Source organism: Chionomys nivalis, chromosome 5 (assembly GCF_950005125.1).
Source record: "Chionomys nivalis chromosome 5, mChiNiv1.1, whole genome shotgun sequence".
In the NCBI taxonomy this organism is placed as follows: domain Eukaryota; kingdom Metazoa; phylum Chordata; class Mammalia; order Rodentia; family Cricetidae; genus Chionomys; species Chionomys nivalis.
In genome coordinates, this window is record NC_080090.1 from 70,014,377 (window position 1) to 70,038,569 (window position 24,193).

The window sequence follows — 24,193 nt, forward strand, 5'->3', positions numbered from 1 at the left end:
AATGCAGTACGGGAGAGCGGCTGCTCTGTGGCTGGCTGGCCTCCTTCCTTGACCTTTCCTTTGATAACATCTTCCCTTTAGGGTTTGGAGAGAGTCCTCAAATTTCTCTAACTCCTCAGAGTTCAAGGGTTCAGTTTATTCCAGCTTCTTCCCACCCCGTCTTGTATTTAGAAGAGACAGCAAGACAATCTGTGTTTTATTGCTTCCTCCACTGATAAGATTTCCATTCATTGGATAATCTCGCTTTCCAGGAATTCATTATTGCACGCAACTGTAGCTCTGAGGCTGCAGCTTGTGCAAAGTTTATTCCAGAAGCAGCGTTTACTGTTCAAAGGTCACATGCTTCTATTTTTTTTTTCAGTAAATGTTTTTACATTTGAAGTATCTTCCACAACTTAGCAAACTGTAGCTCTCTGTAGAATTATAAAGATAAAATGAGTATCAGAAGACTGGGCAAAAATGTTCCTACTGATATTGATATTTTATTGATACTGATACTGATATTCAAAGTTCAAAGAAAAACTCCAAAGTTTATCAAATCAGACCCTCCCTATTACTTGCTTTGGCAATTGCTGAAGTTGTTGTATTATGTCGTTCTTCTTTATGCTATCTTTAATTTGTGTAGGTACATGTTTCTGTGATTTTGTTGATATCTTTAGGTACACAATCATGGTTATTTTCTCCTGTTTAAAAAAAACCTCACTACATACAAAGAGGGAAAATGGAGGGTGGAAAGAGGCAGAAAAGAGGGAGAAAGGAAAGAGGAAGGAAAAAGAGAGAGTGAGAAAGAGCAAAGATGGAAGAAGTTTCATATACTACTTATAATAAACATGTGTAGAAATATATATGCGTACATGTGCTTGCATGTATTTCTATATATGTATACACACGTACATATATGTTTATATATTTTACTTGCCTATTCATGGTTAAAGAACCACTTTGGCCCCTGTACTTTTAGAGGGTTTCTTCAGCTCTGGGATGCTATCACTTGAAATGAGAGAGGCTGAGTTCGAAGGAAGTGCAGAGGGAATGCAGCACTTGTACCTAGATTGTGTCAGCTGCTTTACACAACACCATCTGCTTGTTTGCTCACTCACATCCATCCACTCATGCTTCCATTCTTCAGACGACAGCAGAGCACTGCTTCGTTCTGTGGGGAAAAGGGAAGGGAGTATGAGTCATAATTAAACTAAACAAGATGGCAATCTATGCAGGAACAGTAGTTGGCGGAGCAGCCCTGAACAATGAGAATTTTCTTTCTCTGTTTTGACCATATCTTAGGCAAGCCTCTACTCTGTAGAACAGAAGTCAGCAAAAGTCTCCTCCCAGGCAGAATGGGGCTCAGTCTCCGCTTCTTCACTTGATATCTATGTCACTTGGGAAGGATTTTTCACCATTTAGTGTTTTGTCAATCAAATATGTTAACAACAATAAAAATGTTGATTAATTAATATAAAGAGTAAGCTATATAGTATATATACTAATATTGTCTCAGTACTTAATTCAGAATAGGTATTGCATTAATACAAGTAGAGAGTATTATTACAAATAAAAGGATTTTTTTAAATTAATGTAGCTTTTCATAGATCAAGTTCCATGCTGCAGATTCTTTTTTGGCGTGTCTATATTTTCTTGTGCTGCATTTTTTGACAAGGTTGTGCTATTTTTTAAAGAATTCAATAAAAGCCATAGGTGTCTACAAAGGAGTTTAAACATTGAGATGCTGGAAACTTATCACTGCAATTCATAGTGTCAACTTTCCCTCCTATCGGTTCCATGAGTCCAGAAAACATACACAGACAATTACTGATAATCTTTAATTCAAAATTTGAAGTGATTTATTGTATTAGAAATTGGTCAAAAGTAAAATTCATCTATCTACCTTTTGATTTAAGACAAAACTTTATCTTTTATTTTATAAACTTTATAAAATTAATGCAGATAAAAATAAATCACACACCCAAATAACTAGACCCAAAGACTATACAACTCAATTAACTTTTATACAGTTAGAGTGGTCATTTGAAATAGAACTGTGCAGCTTCTTACTGGATTTTATATTTTCACTATCAAATACATTTTATGAACGTTTCCACCACAAAAAATTAAAAACCACGACAGAGTTCTAACTAGAAAGGCAGTTGTTTTTCTTGCTGTGGTGTATCTCTTATGAGTTATCATTTTACATTTTCATACTTGTTATTGAGGTCAAAACACAAGCTGTAAGATGATTTTAAAGAACCAGTTATTTCAGCATCTGCTTCCATAGTTTCATTCCCATTTCTATGATCTTCACCTTTAAATCTGTACATATGTAAGTCTGAAACAAATCCTCGTAAACTCTCTAGACTTTCGAGTTTTATTGATAAAAATGCACAATTATAATAATAGATTTTTTGGGTCTAATTCTCCCATGCCCAAACAAAATTTAAGTATCAAAATATCACTTGATGTTTGGAAATGGAAAACCTGTAAATAAGCCAGGTAGTTAAACATTACCTATGTGTGCAACTATAGAAACAATATATATGGAAATACATATCTATAAACTTTGTATATAAGTTGATTAGCGCTATAAACTATAATCAAAGACATTTACTTATACTTAGCAAAATAAAGCAATTTGAATTTTGCCTCTTATAACTTCTGCTAAGAAATTTATGGAAGACTTTTAGGTCAATGCCCTTATCTTTTAATTACTAATTAGACTAAAGCATCCTTAATGAAGTTCAATAGCAGACTATTCCAAAGTTCTGCTGTCTAATAAATTGCAGTATGAAACTCTCACACAATTTTTAAAAATGTAGCAATGTAACTCAAAATATCTAGAGTATTATCATTCAAGTATGTCATTATTAAAAAATAGCTTCCCTTTAATTTTTAAATTTAAATACATATTAATAAAATGAAATCAATTCAAAATTTATTTGCTTGGTTTTATTAACCACATTTCAGTTGCTCAGCAGCCACATCAGGCTACTTAAGAGCTCTATACATTACAGAAGAGATAAAGCCATTCCTCTGTAGGTATCTTGGTGGTTATTTGTTATTTAAAATTTTCAAGAAACCAAACCTAAGTGTTAGAGAAGGTTTTAATATAGATTTCTTTTGGAAAACGAAGAAACTTATTTTTTCCCTTTAAGAGTACTATATCTACAATGAAATACTTCAGTAAGATATGAGGAGCTGCAAAGATAGCTCAGAGCTTAAGAGCACTGATTGCTCTTTCAGAGGTCCTGAGTTCAATTTCCAGCAACCACATGGTGGCTCACAACCATCTGTAATGAGATTTGGTGCCATTTTCTTATGTACAGGCACACATGCAGGCAGAAGACTGTATACATAACAAACAAACAAGCAAACAAATAAATCTTTAAAAAAGATATGTTACGAGATAGTATTTCCTTTTAATTTTCTGTTGTATATTTATAGGAGGATAATAGGTGTGTGGAAATGTGAAAGTTAGAGAAAATGTCATTTGAATTATAAAAGTGCGCTTACATCCAGGGCAGAAAAAATAAACTATAGTACATTCCAACGTATGTTACCCAAATATTTCCTTTATACTCAGTATTTCTAACTTTCCCGACTTCCCTGAGATTGTCTGCTAGTTCTTACAGAAACGTTTTCATTTCCCTGGAGCTCTGATGCTTGGCCTACAGAGAGAATACTCTTCTTGCTTTCTGATACCAGAAAACTAAGGGCCAGTTAATATCTCAGATATCAGTTACAAGTAGTGACTAGTTCTCACTTCCCAAGTATACACTCATTCAAGGTCATTTATTGCAATAAGAACCACTCAAAGATTGTAAGAAAGAAAATATTTCAAGTACCCTTAAAACACAAAGCACTTGGAGTGTATCTGAAGAGTGACTAGGCCAGCTAATCCCAAAGAGCAAGTTTGAAAGAGGGGAGGTCATGTTATTGTAACCTCAGGAAGAATAAAATTTTCCCCTAAGTACAGAGTTTTTCCAGTTCTGTATCAATTTATATCTTTCTCATCCTCTCCTCACAAAAGTGATTCATCTAGTAGCAAACTGTCAGAAAATAAAAGTAAAGAGTAATTGTTTGACCTTTAAATTCCTAAAGTCAATTAGGACAGAACTACCCATTTCTTCATGAAATGATTTCATCTTGCTTTCTGTTCAACAGGGTGGTGGCGACTGCCCAGAAATGAGTATTGGCGCTATAAAAATTGCCTTGGAAATTTCCCTTCCTGGTTCTTTCATCTATGTTTTCACTGATGCACGATCTAAGGATTACCGGCTCACCCATGAGGTGCTGCAGCTGATTCAGCAGAAACAATCCCAAGTAAGTAGGCATCGTCCCTAGACCTGCTTGTGGAAGGTTGCTTATCCCTTTTGATTACTCTGTGTGTGATAAATGTCAAAAGTCATAATCATTTAACCGCACATCTACCAACACAGTAGGTACATGTCGTCTAATTCTAATGTAGGAAATTCATACTTATCAATAGCATATTGATACTTTGGTTTTGACTACAAAGAAAAAATGATTTCAAATTAATTAAAGTACTTATTAACATCATACCCTATTTGTTCGGTCTATATTTCAAATTACACTTTATATGAAGAGTCTTTCCTGAGTTATTTATTCAGTATTATCAGTTAATTATTGCCATGTACAAGCAGCATTTTACTTCCCAATTTAGCACACTTTAGTTAACCTAAGCCACTAATGCTTGCCTATGAATGTTTAGGTGCTTTTGGTTTATTGGCTTTTCTTTTAAGATGAAGCAGGTCAATTTAGGCATGCCCTTCTTGTGGCCAGAGCAGAAACACCGGAGATTGAACAGAAATCCAAAAGGTGTCTTGAGCTGAAAGAGAGAACTTACAGAATGTTTTTCTCAGATGACCAAACTCAGATCCAAAGATGACAATATATACAATACTTCTTTAATAAGATCTTCAAAATTCTTTGCAGTGTGCATGGATACACCATAAGATGAGGAATTGAGGCCACTGGGTAAGCTAGCATAGCTGTGCTCTCACTTCCATAGCCAAACTCGCTCTGAAATCTAAGTAACTGTTTCTGCACAGGCCTGTGGTTAAACAGAAGATAAGGTTAATAATTACCATATTCATTTGCATTTTATAGCAATAAACAGTTACTAATAAATATATATTGATTTCTGGAAATCTATTAAACTCTCTTCTACTTTCACAAATCTCAGGTGGTATTCGTGCTCACTGGAGACTGTGACGACAGGAACCATATTGGATACAAAGTCTATGAAGAAATTGCCTCTACAAGTTCTGGCCAAGTGTTCCATCTGGACAAAAAGCAAGTGAATGAGGTCAGTTTAGTAAAGTAGGTCTACCTTGTTAACTACTCTGTCAGAGTCAGCTAGGCCACTCTAACTGTGATGAGTTTGAGTTCTGAAACAGCTACAACCTACAGATCTTATCCTTAGACCACACGTGGGTCAGTAACTGATTAACTGATGTGAACTGATGTGTGGAGACAGATTTATTTAATACTAAAACTAGCACTTGTAGACCAGGCTGGCCTCGAACTCACAGAGGTACACCTGCCTCTGCCTTCCGAGTGCTGAGATTAAAGGTGTGTGCCACTACCGCCTAGCCAGATTGAATAATGTTACAGTAACAAGTAACAAGACATTTAAGCACTAAAATTTCAACATTCACTTAGTTTAATAAAATCTCTTTGTATTTCGTGTTGTTTAAAAAGTTAATTGATGTTATTGACGAGTAACTTTCAGATAACAGGTAAGATTAGGCTTGATCTGTTACTGAAGTTGAATGTGAGAAAATTATTAAGCAATTCCAGTGAAGTTTGTTATCCAGTGTTAAAAATCTTAAATCTATGACCAATAACCATAGAATTCGAGAAAAATATTGGCAAGAATTTCTGTAAATCATTGTAAGAAAAATGTATTGTTTGAAAAATTCCTTGAAATGGACCTAATTGTTACGATTTCTATTTCTTCCCATCTGTTATCCTGCCTTGGCTTCACTTGTTGTAATAACAGTTTATTTTCCTATTAATTTATCTATTTGACTTCTACTTATGTTTCTAGGGACTTACCATGGAATGAATAGAAAATCACAACTTTTCAGAAGAAACAATTCAGTAAAAATACCTTTATCAGCTATTTCCATGACTAACTTGGATGGTTACTTTAAAAGTTTTCTTAGAAGACATGTCTGTTGAGGGGTCAATAATTCGAGCCCATCTTACATCACCATTAGGGATTCATATGCTCCTGAATAAGGCCTAACAACTACAAGGTGCTCCCTTGCAGTTAATTTGAGAAAAGAAAACAAAAGCATCCAAAGGAGAGGTAGGATGTCTAGGGAGGACCTAGGAAAGAGTGCAGGGCTCCCAGGAACTGCGTTTCTTGTCTCATCCCATACACTGTAATAATAGGATGAGAAAGGCTTGAAAGAAATGAAAAGCTTGCTGGTTGAAGCTGTTTTTAACTTAGATTCTGGAAGCCCTTAAGGCACATTCGGGATCTCCTGCACAAGGGGGAGAGGCGAAGAGTTGAATCGCCTCTCAGGTTTCAGTGAGGACACAGCAGCTTAAGGCTTGATGAGACTGTGAGAGGTGATCCTAATTTTTAAAATTAAATATTAAAATTTCCATTTTTATATATTTATTAATTGTAAAATAGAGTTTGATAGGAGCGAGGATGAGCCTTGTCTTCTCTGTCAGTCTGTGTCCCTCCAGTCTCCTTCAGGAAAGGGTGTGATGTCTCTTTTATTGTGGACCAATGAGATTCAAAGGCATTTTGACTAGGGGTGACTTGGGGAAAATCTCTGCTCCTGGATCTTGTTATGCATACTCCTGAATCCTGATCTGATACCGGCAGCTTGATACAAGTCTGCCAATCAAACAAGTGTAAAGGATACTGAACAACTAAGAAAGCCCAGTCTCTGGGTTCAATCTCCTAACTCATTTTAGTGCTAAGTGTCTGTAGTTAGGGAAATGATGCTTTTCTTAAGCCAAATGAGTAGCCAGTTACATAAAAGTGGATGAACCCAGAAATGTCATATTTCTTTGTGGCATGGGCTCTGTGAAGGCTAGCTGCCTTTTTCAGTAAATGGAGATAATAGAATTTCTATTTCAGGGGGTGTCCATAAATATTAAAAGAGAATGCAGATGGAATGTTCTGTACAAGGTACTGGGCAGGCTATGTGATGACTAAATGCTCACTGATATTGCAGTGACCCCCACTGGCTCATTTATTTGAATGCTTAGTCATTGGGGGCGGGTGGCCTTGTTTGAGAAGGCTTGGGAGGTGTGACCTTGTTGGAGTAGGTGTGTCACTGGGGATGGGCGTTGAGATTGCAAAAGCCCATGCTAGGTCCAGTTCTCCCCCTCTGCCTGTGGATGTGAAGCTCTCAGCTACTGCTCCAGCACTGTGCATGCCTCCACATTCCACATCATGATGATATTGGACTAAACTCCTGAAACTATAAATCAGTCCCCAACTGAATGCTTTCTTTTATAAGAGTTGCCTTGGTCGGAATGTCTCTTCACAGCCGAAGGACAGTGACTAAGACAGGGGCTCTAACCCTGTGGTGCTGTTTTGCCTTTACCCCGAGGGCATTGTGCCACCATCTGTTCTGGGGAAGTGACAGCTGGAAAGAGCCCTGAGTGGGAGGACCCAGAAAACACTGGTAGTTTTCTTTTTTCTGGTTCCTGAGTGAAGATATTATAAAGGGTGCTGAAATTGTCTAAATCAATATATCCCATAAAGAAAGTCACCAGAATGGAAGGTTTGTTAATAGGAAGCATTGTAGCATTAGCCAAATAGGACTCAAAAAGTTTGGGATAATAATTTAGAGATTTTTCTTTTCCAATTGTTTTAAATTCTTTATTCCTCAAGTGCTGTGAATTCTTAGGGAAATAGATGACTTCATGCTATGTACTCATTTAAGAACACAAAATCCAGACACTGAGTCCTTACGTTTTATTCATGAGAAAACTTTCATGACTCATTTTAAAGGAAACTTAAGAGTGTTGTGCATTTGTCTTCACAACTTACTAAATCAGTCTAAGAACCTGGTGGGAGTACAGCTTCAGTTCATTTGAAGTTTTCATTTTCTGTCCTTTTAGGAGGGATATGTCGAGGATCTAGGTGTCTTTCATCTATTTTTAACATAAAAGGAAACCCAAAGTGAAATTATTTGGCTGAGTACCAGTGACCTCTAAATCACCGTGTGGTGGGTTTTGTGTCTTGAAAACACAGGTTAAGAAACACATCTTAGTTAACCTTTGAAGACAGAACAGGAACCAAGCTTCACTGTGCCATTCCATTTACTGGGAAGCCGGGTGGTTTATCCTTCTAATTAATGCTGGCTTTGATATAAAAAGGGTCAAAGGCTGTATTCTGTGTCAGGGAGGCAAGCATGAAGAATACATTGTTAATTAGGTCACTCACCTGTCCTGAGTTCCCAAACCTTTCTCCACATTTCCACAGGCATAACCTCTACCATCTCATCCCCATTAAAAACTTCTTCCTGGACATCTCAGCCTGGTGGGCTTCTCTCATTTTAGTAAGAGTTAGAATTCCTGCAGATGTTATATCTTACTGACAGGGTTATTAGTAGCCATCACAGCAGAAGACATATGATTTACTTAAAGGGACCAAAGGTTGTTTAATGAATGACAGTATGCCACAGTCTGGGCAGGCCTAAAGGAAGCCATCAAGGAACAATGGAACATTAAGGATATAGTAAGGACTGTCTATCTATATTCTCCCTGAGCTTGAAGAGGAGGAGAAGAAGCTCATAACACTACCCAGCAAAACACAGACTAAAAACTTATGAAGAACTTTGGCTTGGGATCGGCAAACTGAAGCCCTGTGACTAAGTATCAAACCCTTTTATATTTCCCTAAATATCACTAGAGTGCAGAATTCTGGGGTCCTGTTGAAGCAGAGCTTAAGATCAGCATCCCAGGGCATGGAAATGGGTAAACAGCCACTCTGGAGGGACAAAGATGCAGAACCAACAAGCCCTGTGTAGCAGGTTCCTGACCATTGTTCATACCTCAGGCATGAGACCTTAAACAAGTTATGCAGTTTTCTATGTTTCAATTGTATTTGTAGCTGTAAAACGAGAAAATAGCATTAATATTACATTATAGGAGCTTCAGTTTAAAATGTATAAATATTAACTAGTTTTCTTTTTATTTAGTGATGCATTCTAGTTTAAATATTCTAGTAATATTATTTTTAAAGTGGTATGTCCCAAACCAAAGAAATATATACTGTGTGTTGCATCTGGGGTGAGAGATCAAAGGCGGCATTGGAAACTCTGGGGCTTTAGATCCAGAAGGACCTGAGTTTGAATGACCTCTCTGCCTCTGGCTTAGAAGGACACCTCTATGAAAAACTCTCTGCAACATTCTGAGACTATGGTCCCTCCTGTGAACAGGGCACAACCATTGCCTCATAGGACTATTGTAAAGATGAAAGAAAATGAGGAGCGTTTGTAGTGAGGTACATAGGATCCCATGGAGATGGAAACAGCCATCTGGTCTGGCAGTCTTTAAAGACAGTGGTTTCTCCTTTGTTCAAGAGAACAGCCACATTTTGCTTGGATGACATTCTTATCCTACAGAGTCATCAGAAGGACAATGCCACTTGGGAAGCATCATCTTCCCAGATAAATGCTTAAAGAGGAACAGACCCAGAACTGCGGATGAATCCTGCAAGACCCTTAAACTCACACAGTTACTTCACCTTTAAATTTTGCTTTACTTTCTATCATAGTTAATAAAAGTTAATAAAACTGTTAAAAGATGAAGAATTTAACTATTTAAAGAATGATAGCATCAATGATGTTGATAAAAATAATTCAGATCGAGGGGTTATTTTGTCCTACGCACTCTGATGAGTGCATTCCTTTCATCACCATTTGAACTAGATTGTCTTGGGAACTCTGGAAAGAATAAAACTCAGTCGCCCACAGTCTCCTGGAGTGGATGCCTGTAGGTGCAGCCATTGAGAGGACAGGAACAGGCGCCAAGCTATGGAGAATCTATAAGAGAAGCGAGGTGAAGGGCTGGAAGTGCATCATGGGCTGGACTGGACAGGTCCATGGTTTCTGTTATGGGCAGCAGACAGGACGATCCCCTCTCCTCACCATACCATGTACTGGGACCTTTCTTCAAAGGCCACATTTCCTCTGTCACCACTGAAGAACATCCGATGGGAAATGCGAAGTGATCTCACTAGGTACTTCAAGGAAATAACTACAGTGAGAAAAATGAAGTGACATTCTATGGAAAGTCCAACAGCCTGGCAACAAAATGCCTCACAGGTTAGAGATCATCTGACTTTAGTTTTCCCTGTTGGGTCAGCACTCATTTTCCCTGAGTTCAGTACTTAGACCAGAGAACCTATAAACGTTGCTAAAGCATTTGGCACAGCTGTTTCCTGCTCTTTTGGCCAACAGCTACTTTTGACTAGAATGTCGAGCAGCTCTCTTGACTTTGAGCTTAATTACGAGAAATGTTCAGGGTTTTGGATAATTAGAGATGTGAAATGAGGTATCCGCCATTTTGTTCCTTTCTACTCTGGATTTCACTTTGGATACCGTTTCAAAATTTAACCTTACTGCTGACCTTGAAAATGAGTAGAAACGAGTGTTTCCTCTGGAGTTTGAAAACATATCAGAGACAGCTTTCATATTCTAGAAGGTGACAGGAAATGTGTGGAGATGATGTGGAAACATTTCCAGCAACCCTTCTTTGAATTCACCTAATTAAACGTCAAAACTAAAGCTCAAAGCTCAGAGCTCATACATGAAAATGATATAGATACTATGTCCGTATCTGCAAACACATCAGAGAGCAATATCCACCCAGTGCCAATGTAATACTTCCCTTGTTCCGCTGTTGTGTTCAGGTTGACGTATGCTTGAGTGATTGTTTTAGGAACACATGTTCCAGGCACCTGGGAAAGATTTTATTGGTTACTAATATGGTTAAATAAAACCACATGTACATTGTGTTTCCATTTGTTTAGTTAGAACAAAAATTAAAATCATTAATTTATTATTAAAAGTATCCATTGACCTTAGTCTTATGAACATGTGGATTTTTTCATAATGACATTTAAAGTATACATAGTGCATAGTATTCATCAAAAATGATGGGAGGACGTGACTGTTCTCATCAGAGTCTCATTTAGGCTAAATACAACAACAGGGAAGCATACGCACCCTTCTTTGTGAGCAACAAGCGGGGGCAGAGGAGATGGGGAGTGGAGAATGTGTGGTTTAGAAGGAGAAGCCCTACAAAATGAGCCTCTGCCTTGCTTCTGGGTTTTGTGTCTTCTTTCTGAGAACTGTTTGAAGCTTGTGTTAGGAACTGCAGCCACATATCTGTAATGGTAATGAGGTTCCCGAGAGGAAACAGAACTCACTGCCTTTGAAAAGTAAGTTTGCACAGGAAAGTTTATCCCACAGTTCCTCATAGAGACAATCCTGACCTTATCCAAGCTCATAAAATGCAGAAAATAGAATGGATACCCCTCAGTAATTCATCTTATTAAGACATACATGCATGCACGCACACATGCACACATGCACGCACACGTACACACCAAACCAACAAACGAAAGAAAAGAAAGAAAGAAGGAAAGAAAGAAAGAAAGGAAGAGAGAAAGAAAGGAAGAAAGAAAGGAAGAAGAGCCATCTCAACACAGGATGTAGTTGACTTAAATACCTGGAGGGATATTTCTTAGAAGGGAAAAAGAAATGTTGTTTGAGGAGAAATTGGCCAGTGAGTTGCATGGTTTTAACAGGACCAAAACAAACAGGAAAAGAAATAAATCTGTCCATTTAGCTGATGCTATTTTGATTAGAAGCTAAAATAAACTATCAAGTTCAACTCTGTCAGAGCTAACCAAACCGAATCGATTTCTTGCATAGCTGCTTCTGGTTTACAAGAGCCCTTAACTACCACACTTACTGTGTCTACTTTAAAGTGTCTGAAAAATGCATTTAAACTCCATGTGGCTTGACGGAGATTAGCCATCTTCCCCATTTAGTGCCTTTCTTTCTTTTTAATTGGCACTGTAATGGAAAACACAGATTTGAATGGAGAGAAAGCTGTCACCCATGTGTGACATCTAGGATTGAAACAGCTAGTGAGCAATGACTCACTGTTGGAGAGTCAACTCATGAGAGGGCACAAGGAACTCAGAACAACAGCAGTGCTGAAACAAGTGCTGTTTTAATGAGCTGTTTTTTACATAGACTCAGCCATCTGGATACACCCTTTCATATTTTATATAATGAATTTTAAATGATTGTTTTCTAAAGTTTTTTGTTTAGAAAAAGCACACACCAATGGTAGAATAAAAAGTATTTTTTTCCTATGGTTCAACATAAATAAGAATGCCCACCATGGACAATCTAATTTTTGCTTCTTATTTTTCCATTGTAAAGAGGCGATGAAAGAGTTAAAATAAGAGATGTTTTATTTGAGGACTGTTCTGTGACCTAGGATAAGTATACAGACAGAGTCTATGCTTCATATACTTTCCCGGTTCCTCACGCATTCCTAGCCTGAACTGATGGTGTTGGGGCTGTGAAAGGAAAGGCATGAGGGGGATATGAATTCCTTAGAAAGAACTCCCAGGGAGCATTTGGGTTACGATTTGTGTTCGTGATGACAACTGCAAACTGGCTTTTCTCTTTTTTGCAGGAGAACAAGGCACATCAAAGTTGTAGAGTATGCTATTTAAGTAACTTTGGTGACTGAGTAAGGAAGGGAAACAAAAATCTTGTAAAGTCTTATGACTTTAAATAGACATGGTTTACTTACATTAAAGCATTGTTGGATCATTTCGTGCTTTATTATGAAATTTGAAAAAGATATATGGATTGGTTGAATTATTTGCAGTTTAAATATCTGTAATCTGTGAGATATAAGAAAGTGTTTAGGGCTGGAAAGTGGGGCTCACACCTTTAATCCCAGTCCTTGGGAGGCTGATGCAGGCAGATCTTTATAAGTTTGAGGCAAGCCTGCTCTACAAAGTGAGTTAAAGTGAGTTTCATAATGGCTGGGGCTATACAGAAAAACCCTGTCTTGAAAACAAAAACAAAAAAAAAATTTGGTCATGGTCTTTTTAATGATATTTATTAAACTACTTAATTAGTAATATAATAACTGATAAAATATAAATAACAGTAAATACAATTATTAATTTACACAATATTTACTAACATTTTGTATTTGCTAGGCTGCTGTTAAAATATTCATAATTTGATGCACATTCTTCTTGTAAGGAGAGGATTGTACCCAAACATGTTTCAATGGCAATTGTTTAAGGGTATAATCATAGATAATTTTAAAAATTTATCTTGTGACTCTGTTGTACACATACATATGAGTGTGTGAGTGTGGGTATGTGTAGGTGCACATGCATGTACATGTATATTGAAGTTACAGGTGCTGTGACGATACCTGGACTTTGCACAGGTGCTGGGAACCCGAGCTCAGGTCCTTTTACTACACAGCATGCACTTGGCAAACTGAGCCATGTTCCCACTCCCTTTCACGTGTTTGTGTTCTTTATGTTTAAAACGAGAGTTATTTTAGAAGTGAACAATGTTGAAAGCGTTTCCACGAAGAAGAACCCATGAACCAAACTCTACCTTGTGCTTTTTTTCTTTCGCATACTCAGCCCTTCTGTTCACCAGACTTTCTGAGCAGCGATTACTCCTTCTGCCCTCACAATACTTACAAATTCTGTAATCGTTGACTCCTACCCAAATCCAAATTGCTGTGCTCATGTGTTCCAAGGCTCTCATGTCAGCCTTGCCTTTCCTCTGTAGAATACGACCTTGTGAACAGCTCTGCTTTGTGAAACCCTCCTCCCCTGAGCAATCAATACCACGATCTTCCTCCAAACAACTCAGTCACTTCTCCTCTCCGTGCCGCCATATCCTACTTAGCACTAATTGCATGCATTAAAGATTTCTCTGCCCGCTAGAGAGCCAGATGTTTAGTGGATCTGAGATGCTTAATATCAATCAAGTGAGTAATTAAAGAAAGGAAAGAGGACAATGAGGTTTAAAATTTTTCCAGAGAAACTGTTATAAAATGTGTGACCTACCACAAAGTGTTAGTGTTTGGGGAATTGAAGAAGGGACTTGTGACGCAGATTGTTTTCTCATGTGTAAGGATGGCTTCTACCCAAGTATCGTAGGTACAGCATAACCTGGGATGCAGAGTTTATGCCTAAGACTGGCCTAGTATCTAGGTTCAGAACTCTCTGTAGTATTATTTTCTGCCATGGATTTGAAGGTTTTTTTTTCCAATGGAATCTATGAGAACCTACTGGAACTTTAACATAGTCACTTGATTTTGTCTGTACATCAAATGATATTGTCTTTCGAATACACAAAGCTTCAGTTTTTTCAAACAGGGTTTTACCATGTAGCCCTGTCTGGCCTGGAACTTGCCATGTAGACCAGACTGGCCTCCAACTCATAGAGATCTGTTCTCAGGTCTGGGATTCGCACCATCATGCCTGGCTTTGAGGTTCAGTTTTCAAGGCTGTTTCTGCCACTGGATGCACTTTTCTCTTGGCTTGAAGATTCCTTACATTTCCTAAGAGGATAATGAATAATGCTTAGAGACATCACATAGAAAACAGACATTTGCTACACAGATTACTTCATGTACTGTAATGAATACATGATGAGGAAGGAGTCATTGGTAGTGGTAATGGCATTCACACAATTTGTTAATCTAATGGGAGAAAGCCAGTGAACAAACTGGCAATGTTAAACACTTTTAAAAAAATACTAAGTAGTACTGTCTTATACAGATAGTTATGTAAAGAAACGATGAGTAGGGAAAAACCCAGAAACAAGGTTAATCTGATTTTGCTGATGAGTTGAGTTTTCTTTCTTCTCGTCTTTAGGAGATCAATGTCATGTATTCAAACATTTTGCTGCAGGACAAATGTAAAAAGCATAGATATACTGATCCTGGCATCTGGATTTTAATTTTGACTTGTTTTTATAGTTTACTCAATTTTTATTATAAATTTAAGATAAGACATAGGATCGAGTACATTAATTTAGATAAAGACTCATTTATGAATTCAATCTGTAAAATTAAACAGAATGGCATTCATCTTCAGATATTGTTTCCAAAGTAAGCTCAATAGAAAGAGCTAGTTTTTATAAAATATAAAAAAGCTTGTACTCTCACCTCCAATTTACCGTGGCACTGTGTGTTTCTGTGTTTTTATAACTCCGAGGATATTTGTATTAAATCTTTCATATTTCTTTATTTCACCCAGTACTCAATTCTTAGCCTTCCCCTCTTAGATGAAGCCTGGGAATTGACATTCAGAATCTATAAAAAAAAATTTAATTCATTTTGAAGAGTCCAGGGAAGACGAGTGGCGTTATTGGAAAACCATTCATGTAGAATTTGGGTTTTAGTCTGAATTACTTTTCCTGGGAAGTTTATATCAGCTGTTGTAGAAGATTTGCACACAAATGTACTCTAAAAGGCACATCGACTCCCACAGCCGGCTGTGCCAGCCACAGTGGACTTCCTGAATGTTCACAACGGGTGTGCAGCTATGAGATGAAGCCATGCTAACAGACTGATTGAGCAGCCACAGCTTTTCTTCCCTGCATGATAGAACTCTAGGGAAAGAATCTGCTGTCTTAGGATATTCTCCTCTAATTAAGCAGCTTAGTGAACCTGGGCAGCTCTCGGGTCTTTGAAGGTGACTCATGTGCAGCTTCTATCAGAATAGTTTTTTTGTCAACTGTTTTTCTTGTTAATGTCTGTGGACTTTCATGGTATCCTCTTTATTTTCTGCTGTATATTTGTTTTTAAAGAACCCTGAAAAGCATTGATGTGGGTAGGTTGCCATAGGACACTTGTTTTTTTGGAATTAATTTACGTAAAATCATGTCCCATTTTCCCATGTGAGAATTAATGACAAAGACCTAGTAAAATAACATACATTCTTTGAAATTGAAATACCAACTCAAGTATAGTTTGTGGATATTTTATGTTGCTGACACTCATACTAATCTACCATCAGTTTGGATCGCTAACCATAAGAAATAATTATTTATATTATATTCAATATTTCAATGATTATAAGAGTAAAATATTTGCTTGATTTGACATAAAACCACAAGGATTTTATACACAAACTCCCCCCCTTTTTACATACATATATATAAAATGTCCCCCACAGGCTTCTGTGTTGCTGATGCCTTGAGCCCTCTTGCTGTCATTCATGTTTGGTAAGTCCTAGGAACTTCAGGAGGCGGGGCCTTTCTGGAGGAAGTAATTACTATTGATGGGTCCCTTGCCCCTTCCTGTTTCCCTTTGCTTCCTGGAATCCAGGAAGTGAAGAACTTTCCTCACCTGGCCTCCCCCAGCAGTTTCTGCTTTGTCACAACCAAGTAGCAATAGAGCCAGCCACGCACACACAGATCCTCTCCAACCATGGCTAAAACAAAGTTTCCCTTCCTCCAAGTGTTCTCGTGGGGAATTTTCCCTCTCCTGCAGGCTTGGAGGTCCCACCAACACAGCAGATGAAAAGGAAGCTTTACAAATATGTGGGAAGGTGGTCTTCCTTTATAGCTTCCTGTGCCCTTGAGTTCCCGTCTGTCTGCTCTTCGTTATATTAGAAGATTGTGAGCTTCTGGAGGACAGAGAGATAGGAAATTTGATTTAAACACTTTCATCATTTTATACTGCTATAACATTCAATTACTATACTTTTTAAATAGCAAAGGATTGAGAAAATGCAATATATATATGTATATGCACTTATGTATATGTATGTATATGTGAAAGGATATGAATGTGTCTGTGTATGTGTGCATCTGCACATGTATGAATGTATGTGTGTTTGTGTTTATACATGTGTATGTATGTGAATGTATCTATGTATATATGTGAATATGTATGTAGTTCACCTCATTGTAAACACAAAGGAAAGGAAGCATGGCTATAACACATGTTTCTTTGTAATTTTTGTTGTCTAATCATATTTCTATACATGCTATATATTCTTAAATATAAATATTTATATTTAATTTATATAGATATATTCTTAAATATCTTAAATATTAAGATGTATTTATGCTAAATGTACATTTCAATGAATTTTGAGAAATGTATACACGTTAGTAACCATTACCACAGTCACAAACAATAAAGACCATTTCCTTCAACTTTAAAATGCCTCGTGCATTGTACGCTGTCCAGTTTTCCAGTCTGTCAATCACCTATTTGCTTTCCATTGTGTAACTGGTTTACTCTCTTCTAAAATTTCATGTGAATGGACATCTTTGAGTGTAGAATTTTTCTAGCTTGACACTTCTGGGAGATGCCCATGTTGTGTATGTTTTTCTTGATTTCATATACTATCCACACTGTTGCGTATTCCTTTTCTTCAGTGCATTTAATTTTATATATATTTAAGATCTATTCCTTTATTCTTGTTGGACATCTCAATCGTCTCAGTGTTTGCTTATTTTGGATTATAGCATTTATAAGCATTGCTGTATGGTTCTTTGTGCAGACACATGTTTTCATTTTTCCTGAGTTTGTAATTACAAATAAGTCTGATGGGTTAAATGAAAGAATCAGTGTTTTCCAACGTGATTATACCATTTCATGTGCCTACCAGCAGTGTATGAGTTCCAGTTGTCTGCATTTTTACTAACGTTAGTACTGCCAATGCTTTAATGGCTAGCTATTCTGATAGGCTTTTCCATTTCATTGTGTTTTAAATATACATTCCTCTAGAAACTAGTGATCTTGAGCACCAATGGTGCCATGTCTACCATATCTGTCATTTGGTGGTCATTTCAATTGAATAGTTTTAGATCCCATTTCCCTGCTGTCATGGTTATTAGCCTCAGTTGTCAGCTTGACACAGCTGGGAAGAGGAAATCTCAGCCAAGGGATTACCTCCAGATGACTGGTCTGTGGGCATGGCTGTGGGACTTTTATATTATTATTATTAATTTATATAGAAGGGTCTCAGCTTACTGTGGGAGTGCCATCCATGAACAGGTGGACCTAGGCTGTATAAGAAAAGAAGTTGAGCAAGTCAGGGGAAAGAAGCTAGTTAGAAGCATTCCTTCATGGTTTCCTCCAGTCTCTGCTTCAAGCTTCTTCCTTGAGTTCCTGCCTTTCAGCTTGATGATAGATTATATACATTGTAAGTCAAATAAACACCAGCCACTTTCTATATCTAGTGATTTTGGATGGTAGACTGGTCATTCATTGTTAATGTTATATTTATGGGAGTAGTGTACTTTTTTGTATTTGTAGAAACTTCTTTAGTTGTCCTATGACATGGAATTGAACTACTTATGAATCTGTTAAATTTTCATTTGATTGTGGCTTGGACTTAAAATTCTTTAGAGTGGTTGCCAAACACTTCCTCTAAGTGTTGCTAGATGCTGCTTATGAAGTGTAGGCCTTATGCAGTCTCTACCGACCTCACTACGTATTTGACAAGGAATCTTCGTTTTCATTGGAAAGAAGGCATACATTATTGGATCTGTGTGGGTTTTAGGGGTTTTGTATTATATGTCTCAGGTACGTTTTCCTTTGTGGACAGAATTTCTGTCCTGACTTCAGAAGATCTAGCTTCTGCACATAAAGATTGCTACTCAGGCAAACATGGCAACGCCTCCAGGACGCACATTTGCATGTATTTGCTTTCACAGCTCCTTCATCTACTCTTGCACCTAAAATTGAGGTGTTTCCTTGTTTACCAACGCAAATCCTCTGTTTCTTCAGTTTATACAATTTCTGGACTAGACATTGCCTTCTGACTTTGTCTCAGTTTTCATCTCTCCAGGGTATTGATCCTGCGTTATCAGCTGAATTATGTTAAAAAGCAGTTGTTTTTCACATTTTTTTCTTAGTAAGTTTTGTCATTTGTTGAAGAATAATAATAAAAACTCAGAGAGAAAATTGGGGTTCAACCTGAAGATCCCCAAAGCAAAACAGCCAGTCACTAGCTCTTACCTCTTCCTCAGTCTGAAAATGGCAAACCTGCCTTCAGGAATCTCAGAATGAGACTGTGACTGAGGGCTGTCTACTCCCATTTTATAATTCTCTCTAGGGCTTGGATTAAAAGTTTGCACCACTAGGATTAAAGATATGCACCCCTCTGGTTTCTATGACAACTAGTGTGACTATTGGGATTAAAGGTGTGCATTACCACTGCTTGGTTTGTAAGGCTGACCAGTGAGGCTGTTTTATTCTTTGATCTTCAGGCAAGCTTTATTTATTAAAATACAAATGAAATGCCGCTACAATTTGTATGTGAATAGTTTTAAACTTTGTACATTCTCATGAACTATAACTAATTTGGAAGTATCTATAGCATATTTCCAAACTAATCAACCAAATACTATTACTTATTTCAAAAAGCGTTGTGCAGGAAATGTGTTACAGAGAACTTCTGTAGACAAATGAACAGAAAGGACATGGCACCTTACTGGCGGTCAGAGTGGCTGTCATTTATCTTATTGTATATTCACCATTCTGAAAAATGTAGCTTATCAAATAGCCTTTTGTGTTTTAGAAGATTGATTACTATTAATTAGGGGAGAACAATATAAGTTCTTATGTTCAAATTAGTCAAATAGGGTGATCATAAATGACTGAAGAGCCATCATCTATAAGTGTTGAGAAACTGAATATAATGTCACACTAATATGGAATATCCCATCCTTAAATAAGCTTTTTTTTATTTTCTGTTTTGACTCATTTATCATGGGAACTGTGGAAATTTTAAAGGAATTCAAGAGGTGCAACCATTTTAAAAGGAATTAGGAATTTAGTATATAGGAAAACTAAACATGCTCTTTAAAAAATAAAGATAGAAAAATATAGATGTCTCAATTGAAGCTGGAATAGCTATAGCTTTCTCATATGTAGACAATAGCTATAAATACGATGATTAACAGTATTTGAAGGTTATTGGCCATCATTTATAATCATCCCTACCAACATCCCTGAAGGAGAGAACCAGGCAGTGTGGTCCCATTTTCTTTCTGACATCATGTCACATAGGTAAAAAGTAGGTCTTTTATTGTTAACCCTGCTAGAAAAATTTTATCATTTATTTAAGAGGCCAAATTTCTCCAAGTATTGTCTTTTTTTTTCCTTAAGCCACTAGCATGATTACGCTATCTGACATTAATGTAGAGGACTGTACTGTGCCCAGATATAGTTCTCTGAAATACACTTTTAAGACCTTAGCTTAGTACCTCCTACTCTGTAAATAAGGCTGATAAACACTTAAATGTCTGTAATGGTGGGCACTGTAAGCTGTGGATGACTAGATCATGCTGTTGCTCAGTGCCAGACATACGATTCCTTTTCATTTTCTTTCCTTCAAGTTCAGGGAAAAAAGCCGGTCTTCACTTCACAATCTATAAAATTTACAAAGAACACTGGGTTCCAATAGTCTCTCTTACTATATTAGAGCACTGTGATTTTCTTGTATTATGCTCAGGGGATGGATTCCGTGGTATATGTTAGCAAGATCAATTTTTTTTTTTTATAAAAAAAAGTAAAGTGCCTTTACTTTTTAAGGGACCAGGAATGCAAAGCATTCCTTGTAAAATACAACAAAAGCCTAAACTCGTTGTCTTTGTGATTATACCCAGAATAACCATTTGCATAACTCAAAAACAAATACTGATTTACCCATTTCTCTGGGAAGCCCACTTTGCCAAATATTTCAGTTAATTAATTCAACAATTAATTTATGTGTGTGTGCGCACACATGTACATGCATGTGCTTGTAGGTAGGTGTGTGTGTACACATGTGGAGACCACAGAACTTCTTTCAGGAAGTTCTCTCCTGGGGATCTGCAGGTCAAACAGATTGTCACACCTGAGCGCATTGCCTCTGTGTGTTAGGCTGCTTTGCCAAATGGTTTAATATTAGTAGAAAGGTTGTTATGTCTAAGGGCCTGAGAAGAAAAAGCACAGAGGGAGATGAGAGTGGGGGATGGATGCGGTCATCTACATGCTCTGATCCCTGGTGCTTCATCATCTAAACAGTGGTAGAACCAGGGGCACACCGAGCAGGTGGGTACTCTGGAGCGCCACTGGTTAGATGAATTTGAAGAGAAAGTGAAAAAGGACACCCTTTGGAAAGCCTGGGGAGAGTTATCCATCCTACACTTGAAAACGTGTTATATCGCTGTATCAAAATTATCTTCAATGTTCCAATCTTATTTTAAAAATTGTGATTTTTGGACCTTGAGATTTCAGTCCGGTGCTCCAATGTGGGTCTTTGTCTCTGTCTCCTTTCATCGCTTAAGTGTTTTTCTTTGGGTTCACCTTAATTAGCTTCTCTAGGATCATGCATAATGGGCTCAACGTCTCCTATTCATGGCTAGAAACCAAATATGAGTGAGTACATCTCATGTTGCTCTTTTTGGGTCTGGCTCACCTCACTCAGGATAGTGTTTTCTATTTCTGTCCATTTGCCTGCAAAATTCAGGAAGTCATTGTTTTTTACTGCTGAGTAGTACTCTAATATGTAGAGCAGGAGACAGAGCACGAGCAAGGAACTCAGGACCGCGAGGGGTGCACCCACACACTGAGACAATGGGGATGTTCTATCAGGAACTCACCAAGGCCAGCTGGCCTGGGTCTGAAAAAGCATGGGATAAAACCGGACTTGCTGAACATAATGGACAATGAGGACTACTGAGAACTCAAGAACAATGGCAATGGGTTTTTGATCCTACTGCACGTACTGGCTTTGTGGGAGCCTAGGCAGTTTGGATGCTCACCTTACTAGACCTGGATGGAGGTGGGTGGTCCTTGGACTTCCCACAGGGCAGGGAACCCGGATTACTCTTAGGGATGATGAGGGAGGGGGACTTGATGGGGGAGGAGGGGGGAAATGGGAGGTGGTGGCAGGGAGAAGGCAGAAATTTTTAATAAATAAATAAATAAATTTTAAAAAAATTGTGATTTTTTTTTAAAAAAGAAATTTACGTTTATTCCATCAAATTTTGTTGTCTATCTGGAATGTATCCCAGATTTATTTAGTACACTCCCGCAATGTCAGCACCACAGCCCAGGTTTGTATCACGTCACACCTGCATTTCAGCAATCATTTCTTTCTTGTCTGCTCTTCCTGATGATCCAAAACTTCCTCACGTTTGACTTTCACCTTGCCTCTCCCCTGTGCTAAAAACTGACCCTCACAGCCAACTGAATGATATCCAAATTGTTTTTCTCGGAATCCCAACCATGCTGTGATCTCTCCTCACCTTGCCATCCAAACATATCTCCAGGTATTTCCTAATACTCCGTTCCCTCTCCAATTAGTCTTTCTCCTCTCTGCCTCCACACAGGAGAGGCACACTGCTGCCTCTGCACTTTTCTGCCATTAACGCTTTTTTAACAAGAAATGGCCTTGCCTTCCAGCTTTTAAGTTCTTTCACTTTGTCCTTCAAGGATCACCTTTTGTCCCCCATGACACATAGATTCTCCCCACTGTGTATAGACAATGGTTAGCAGTCATGTAGATGCTGGGCATCGAACCCAGATCTTCTAGAAGAGCAGCCAGTACTGCTTAACTAATGAGTCATTTCTCCAGTCCCACAAGTACTTTTATGAATTATTATTAATTTCCTTTTATTTCAAACTTTCCATTGAAGTATTCTAAACATACAAAAATGCACGTGGCATTCTACATACAACATTAATTCAAACCAAAGTTCCCTGGGGAACCAGCACCCAGAACACTGCATGACCTCAGAAACCTACTTTCCTAGCACCTTTGTGTCACACAGATTTATTATTATATCTCGCTTTTGTGGTTTGAAAAATAGATTAACTTGTTATGTTTAGCTCTTTGTGTAAATGAAATCGTCAAACGTGCGCATTTCAAGTGAATTTTGTGTCCATATTCTATTTCTGAGCTTTGCTGTGACCATCCATGCAGTCATGAGTTGGTTCTTCTCACTGATATATATTTTTTTATCTTATGAACGCAAGCCACAGTCAGTTTCTCTGTTGTTGGTGTATATTTGGGTAACTTTCACTTTGATGGACTGTAAGCGCTCTGCTTTTGAGCATGCCAGGGCATGCCACCCCTCAGTCATATATCCTGACTTCTCTTGGTTACAGATCAATGACTGGGTCCTAGAGTCTAAGTGATTCACTCCTAGCAGATGCCACCTCATTCTGAAGCTGTTTCCAACTCATTCTCGTAGACCAGCTGTCTGCAAGACCCGGCTGTTCTTTATCTACACCCTGGTGTTTTCTGTCCTGTACATTAGCCATTTGGCCTAACATGCATGTGGTCATTCGTTTTTATAATTTAATTACGCATGGGCTTTTCCCTTTTTTATTGTATAGATAAAAAAATGATCAGAAAAAAATGAGAATTGATTCCTTCATTATGTGGTGACAATTATGGAACGTAAGCATTTTAGAGTGAGCTGCAGATGCGCATGGAAGTGTCTAATCCAGTTAGCAGTGCTTAACTATGAGTGATTTTTCTTGACACTGGTGATTAGGCCGTTTCTGGTGATGCCTTCCTGTTGACATCTAGCTGGAATCACTGTTTTCTTCGTGAACTCCGCCAGTCGTTTCATTTCATCTCTGGAGTTATCTAACTCTTGAGTTGTGGATTAAGTTATGCTAATGCCTGTGAATTGGGGATACTTCAGTTTGTATCTTACTGGGGGCTGCTTTGGAGTAATATCGCTTGATTGTTTTTGCACACTTTGGGTTAGCACCGGCATCATTTATTGGTGAGAAGTCAAGCATTTGAGTCCTACCCATACCCGTTGTGAATATGTGCTGCAAGCCAGAGAGTTTGAAGTCTGTGTAAGTCTCTAATGGATTAATAGTTCTGATTGATTTCTCACAAGCTTCCAAGACATTCTATGTATTTAAAGTATCAGATAATTAACCTCTAGTTCCATGTCTCTCCCCTGTGGTTGCTGAAAGAAACACTGTGGTCATTTTTTCTTGCCAGTATTTTTTTGTTACTCATGATTAGGCCAAGACATTTGGTTTCTTACTGAATCATGAAGCTATATGCTTTTAGTTGCTATAAACTCAAAGACGATGATGTCAGTCTCTTCAGTTCCAGAAGTTTGTACAGACTATATTGTTAATTACAATAAAA

General features: G+C 37.8%; 1 protein-coding gene across 1 annotated transcript in view; it reads left to right on the forward strand.

The window, feature by feature from the left end:
* The window catches only part of Hmcn1 (hemicentin 1), a 456,088-nt gene that overhangs the window by 127,491 nt on the left and 304,404 nt on the right, over positions 1-24,193 (forward strand). Inside the window, exons 3-4 of the mRNA XM_057769675.1 lie at positions 4,156-4,314; positions 5,198-5,320. Coding sequence (XP_057625658.1) covers positions 4,156-4,314; positions 5,198-5,320 — 282 coding nt within the window. The remainder of the gene's footprint in view (positions 1-4,155; positions 4,315-5,197; positions 5,321-24,193) is intronic.